The following is a 5,754-nucleotide window of genomic DNA, read 5'->3' on the forward strand; positions in this document are numbered from 1 at the left end:
CTGCACCCCATAAACACAATCAAGCCAAGAAAAAAAAACAGTGAAACACCCCTTTAAGAACATATTTGAGAACTCCTTAAGCATTTTTCAATTGCAGTCTTACAAATTCTTGGAATTTATCTTAAGAAATTTCTTAACTTCTTTCTTAAGAAGATTTTCAGCCCCAGGTCATAAAAAAAATAATTAGTATCCTTCTTTCTCTGTAGTGCCACAGCCGCAGTTCCCATTACCACCACTGGGGGCGTCCTCCCCCTCAGCCGTCCTGGAGCCGGCGGTGTAGCTGGAACAGCGCGGGTCGCTCCGCCCGTGGTCTGAGGGCCGGAGGGGTCATCGGGGGGAGCTTACGAGTCCGTGGCGTTCACTCGCACCCCGCCGAACACGAGTCTCTCCTGCCCCACCCGCCATTCCTGTCTCGCCGACACCGCCGCGCTCTCTCACTCGAGCTGCCTGAGCTCCTGCAGCGCCCCCCGCTGGTCTGGAAGAAGAGTGTGTCTGCAGAACACCAGGACTGTAATGGGAAGGGCCCGGGCCCTCAGGGGCCACTGCTGGGAGAGGTTTATCCACAGCTCAACGCACGCAAAAACAAGAATGACCTCGAGGAAGACACCGAATATGTGAGTGCAGAACAGCATCCTGTTACAACGGCTTTAAGTGTTTCTTATAAATTAGGTTTTGTTGTTTAGGCTTACAGACAGACAGACAGACAGATAGACAGATGGATAGACAGATGGATAGATGGATAGATGGCTAGATGGAAAGATAGATAGATAGATAGGTAGATGGGTAGATGGATGATAGACAGAAGGATGGGCAGATAGATGGATGGATGGATAGTGGGTAGATAAGTGGATAGACAGGTGGATAGTTAGGCAGAAAGACGGATAGATATACATATATAGACATAGATGAATGGACAGGTAAATAGATAGGCGTATAGATGGATATATAGATGCAGATGGATAGACAGGTGGATAGATGGATAGACAGACATATAGATGGATAGATAGGCAGATAGACGTATAAATAGACGTATAGATAGATAGATAAATAGATAGACATGTAGATAGGCAGACAAACAGATAGTTAGACGTATAGATGTATAGGCAGGTGGATGTTAGATAGATGTATATATGGATAGACAGGTGGACAGACAGATGCACTGATGTTTTAGTAAGTGTTCAGTTCTCTCAGCTCTGCTGTTGGATCCATTATACTAATTTCAGATGATTTTCTCTAAGAAGCAGCACATGAAAAGTGGAATAAAGTTACCCATTCTCTCTGAGCCTGATGCTCTCTCACAATTTTAAAGGTCCTTTAGGAAGCTCTTCCTCTCAGTGAAGTGATTTAAAAACACTATTGTGAATCAGTTTGAGCGTATCATTAGAGCGGCTTCAGAAGAGCGGCACATCGTCACGTCTGACAGACGACTGAGGAGAAACTCAGCTCAGTTTAGCATTTAATAAACGTCTCATCAGTGAAATACAGCAGCGGTAGAGTCACAGACACGTGTGTGTGTGTGTGTGTGTGTGTGTGTGGGGGATAAAAAAATGAAGAAGCTCATTATGAACAATGACAGCAAACACAATAGCCAAACTCCGCTGGGTCACAGCAGCTGTCCATTCGCATGAATATGGATGTCATACGGATGTATTAATCCTCATATTTTACTCCATTTCTTGGAAACGTCTCCCAGGGAAAATGAAACTGTTATTTATAATAAATTGGAAAGAGTTGCCTTCATCTCACATAACCAGAGTCCTGCGTGCATGTGTGTGTGTGTGTGTGTGTGTGTGTGTGTGTGTGTGTGTCGCAGAGCCTGTGTTTCCGTATCCAGAAGATGATGGAGGTCTATCGTCCGGGTTGGTGTGAGAGGAGAGAGGATTGGTCCATTTACTTATTCTCTCCTCAGAACAAGTATGTACTCACTGCACATCTCTCCTTCTGTTCAGATCTCTGTTCAATCAGTCTGACTGACTGAATGATGTGTTCCACAGCTGTAAGTATTTGAGTAATAGTACTACTCTTCTATGCTTAATCTGTACTATGAGTTCTTCTATGAATACTTTTACTCAGTTACACTGAAAAATGATACTTTTTTGAAGTACAAAGTGCGTATGTCATATATCAGTTAAATTGTTTCTCAATTATTTAAATAGACAAATAATATTTTTCTTTATTCTAATGTGACTTCAAAAGACGAGGGTGAGTAAATAATGACAGGATGTTACATTTGAATTGTTTAACCATTTCTGCTGCTAAGTTTAGCTGACAATATTCATGTAACAGATTTCAGATTAACATCCGCTGTGTTCAGTGGGTTCAGAACAATGAGAAAATAGTCATTTCTGACAGGTTTTGCATCAACATTTACTTGAATGAGAAAATCACTACAGCCTCTTGATTTCAAAAGTCAAATGAAAAAATTGTTAGAAAAGTATTTAATTTGTCAACTTTTAAATACTCAAGTTGTAGCGTCATTTACAACAGCTTCGAACGCGGCTCAGCCAATCAGAGCCAAGCACCGGAACTCTCCGCTTTATAATGTTTGACATGGTATCTGTACTTTAACTTAGGTGCAAACGCCCTTCAGACAGCACCGTATGTTGACTGCATGACACCAGCTCTCGTCTTGCCGCCTCAGACTCCTGCTGCTCTGCTGAGTCTGGTCTGTACTGACCCGTCAGGATGGCTCCGATTTCAAAATGGTTTTCGCAGCATGAATCTTGGGCTTCTAAGCTTTCAAACGATATATAATTTATTAGTAATTGATGATTACTAAAATATTTGATAGAGAAAAAGAACAACAAATAAAAGAGCGCCAAGCGTCCCACAGGTGGGACGGTGACATTTAAAGGGTTAAACTGTCTCTCTGTCGGTCTCTCTGCAGGTTTCGTCTGCTGTGTCAGACGATCATCGCTCATAAGCTCTTTGACTATGTGGTTCTGGCTTTCATCTTCCTCAACTGCATCACAGTGGCTCTGGAGAGACCCAGAATCCATCAGGGCAGTCTGGTACGGTTCCTCAGTCTTTCACACACTCGTCAGTCTCGTCTGGCAGGAGTGACACAGTCATTTGCAGCTCCGCATGAATACTGTCACATTAGTGCTTGAGCTTCACACGGCAGAAACGAACAGAAAACCCCAGCTTTAATTTCACCTGAACAACCTACTCACATCTGAGTGTCAGACAAGATCATGACGGTGTAGCATCACGTCTTCAAACATGACTCAAATCAAACAAATTCTTGTTTTACACAATGCTTTCTCAAAATTTATTAAACATACTAAACTGAAAATGTTTATTACCCATTGAAAACCATCATACGCCCTAGTAAAGACTTATCAATGCCCTAGCAACCACCATAACACCCTAGTGACCACCCACAACACCCTAAAAACCACTTAGCAACCAACAAGAACATCCCAGCAACTATTTATCAACATTACAAAACACCCTAGTAACATATTTTCAATGCTTTAATAGTCAGCAGAACACCCTAGCAACCACCCGCAACACCCTAGCAACTGCTTAGCAACCAACAATACTAAACTAGTAACAACTTTTCAATGGTAACCACCAGAACACCCTAGCAACCACCCACAGCACCTTAGCAACCAACAAGAAAACTGCACCAACTATGTACCAACAATACAAAACACCCCAGTGAAGACTTTTCAACACCCTAGCAACCACCCACATCACCCTAGCAATCACTTAGCAACCAACAAGAACACTCCACTGTGTACCAACAATTCAAAAAACCTGAGTAACAACTTTACAACATTTCAGTGCCCTAGCAACCCCTTAGCAACCAACAAAAACGCTCCACCAACTATGTATCAACAATACAAAACACCAAACAACTTTTCAACGCCCTAACAACCACCAGAACACCCTAGCAACCACCCACAACACCCTAGCAACCGCTCTGATTGTGGAGCGCTAGCAAGCGCTCGTCCTGTAGAGTCTCAGTGGTGTTGAATGAGTGAAAGCGGTTCAGCCGTGTGAATGTGACATTTCCAGCGGCATAATCACAGGATATTTCAGCCTGCTGTAAAAGTCACGCGTCTCATTCCTAGCGCTGCTGTATCATTAGCTCTCGCTGCCGCCGCTGCTGTAACATTCGTTCTGTTTCTGTTCACCATCTGACCGTCTCCCTCTCTTCTCCCGTCAGGAGCGAGTCTTCCTCACCATCTCCAACTACGTTTTCACGTATAAAGATCTCATTAAGTTATATTAAAAGCATCAGAATTTAATCATATAAATATATTAGGATCTGCACCAAATTGCATGTTTTTTGTTGTCAGTTTGAGTCTCTGAATAAAATAGAGCTGTTTTTCCTCCATAATCTCACTGTATCAGACTATATGTGACCCTGGAGCACAAAACCAGGGTACATTTTTTGAAATTGAGAGTTATGCATCATCTGAAAGCTGAATAAATAAGCTTCCCATTGATGCATGGTTTGTTAGGATAGAACAATATTTGGTCGAGATACAACTATTTGAAAATCTGGAATCTGAGGAAGCAAAAAAATCTAAATATTGAGAAAATCATCTTTAAAGTTGTTCAAATGAAGTTCTTAGCAATGCATATTACTAATCAAACATTAAGTTTTGATATATTTACGGTAGGAAATTTACAAAATATCTTCATGGAACATAATCTTTACTTAATATCCTAATGATTTTTGACATAAAAGAAAAATCTATAATTTTGACCCATACAATGTATTTAGACAATGTAGTTAACCCTTTAGTTTCTGTGTCCCGAGTCAAAGCCAGCTGATCCGGTCTCTGTCTCGTCTGTCTCAGGTGGTTTCTAAGGGTCTGTATCTGGGGGATCGCGCGTATCTGCGCAGCAGCTGGAACATTCTGGATGGGTTTCTCGTCTTCGTGTCTCTGATTGATATTGTGGTGTCGATGACGGGTGGAGCGAAGATCCTGGGCGTCCTGCGGGTGCTCAGACTGCTGAGAACATTACGCCCGCTCAGGTGAACAACTAATTAGTTGATTAGTTAGGTCAAGTAGACACATGTACTTAAACCAGCCTCATCAGGGCTTTCTTTAACCAACTAGTCCTTCAGAGATGAACAGACTGCAGGTTCAGGATTCATCAAGGTTCAAAGATCAATTTGAGTTGCTGGAAAAACTGGATGTTTCTCTAGAACTATTTCTCATTTAGGGTCATAAACATGCATGCAAAGATTTGACTCTGCTTCTTTGAAACAAATTGTATTGTGTAAAGCACTGTTGAAATAAAGGTGACTTGACAGTGAGGTATTGTGCGTACAAAATTTCTATTATGATTGTGATGCTAGCGGATCAATTTGACCTGGAAATTTCATCGTTTTTCAAAGTTTTTCAAGAAAGTTCAAGATATTTCAAGACAGCTACACAGAACCAAAAATATATATATATATATAAATATGTATTTTGTTATGCCAGTATCTCAACTACCTTCTGAGGGAATTTGCACGTATGCATTTGGCAGATGCTTTTAATAAAATAAATGCATATTGTGTTGAAAGTGTACATTTTTATCAGTTCATGCATGTGAATTTTGCTGGGAATGAACCCCATGATCTTGACATTGGTAATGCCATGCTCTACTGCTTGAGCTTCAGGAAGGCACACATTTTTTTTTCTTAAATAATAAAAAAAAATCAAAAATGGAAGAAAAAAAAATGCAGTTTTAAAAGTCATGTTTTAGTGATTTTACCAGATTTTTTTTTTTCGTAATGTGATTTTTTTT

At 40.9% G+C, this 5,754-nt stretch overlaps 1 protein-coding gene across 1 annotated transcript in view; it reads left to right on the top strand.

Annotated features, from left to right (window-relative positions):
- The window catches only part of LOC107558512 (voltage-dependent T-type calcium channel subunit alpha-1I-like), a 41,187-nt gene that overhangs the window by 23,334 nt on the left and 12,099 nt on the right, over window positions 1-5,754 (top strand). Inside the window, exons 16-20 of the mRNA XM_016242166.1 lie at window positions 207-614; window positions 1,814-1,914; window positions 2,888-3,011; window positions 4,175-4,212; window positions 4,775-4,958. Coding sequence (XP_016097652.1) covers window positions 207-614; window positions 1,814-1,914; window positions 2,888-3,011; window positions 4,175-4,212; window positions 4,775-4,958 — 855 coding nt within the window. The remainder of the gene's footprint in view (window positions 1-206; window positions 615-1,813; window positions 1,915-2,887; window positions 3,012-4,174; window positions 4,213-4,774; window positions 4,959-5,754) is intronic.

Source organism: Sinocyclocheilus grahami, unplaced genomic scaffold (assembly GCF_001515645.1).
Source record: "Sinocyclocheilus grahami isolate Dianchi unplaced genomic scaffold, SAMN03320097.WGS_v1.1 scaffold647.1, whole genome shotgun sequence".
NCBI lineage: Eukaryota > Metazoa > Chordata > Actinopteri > Cypriniformes > Cyprinidae > Sinocyclocheilus > Sinocyclocheilus grahami.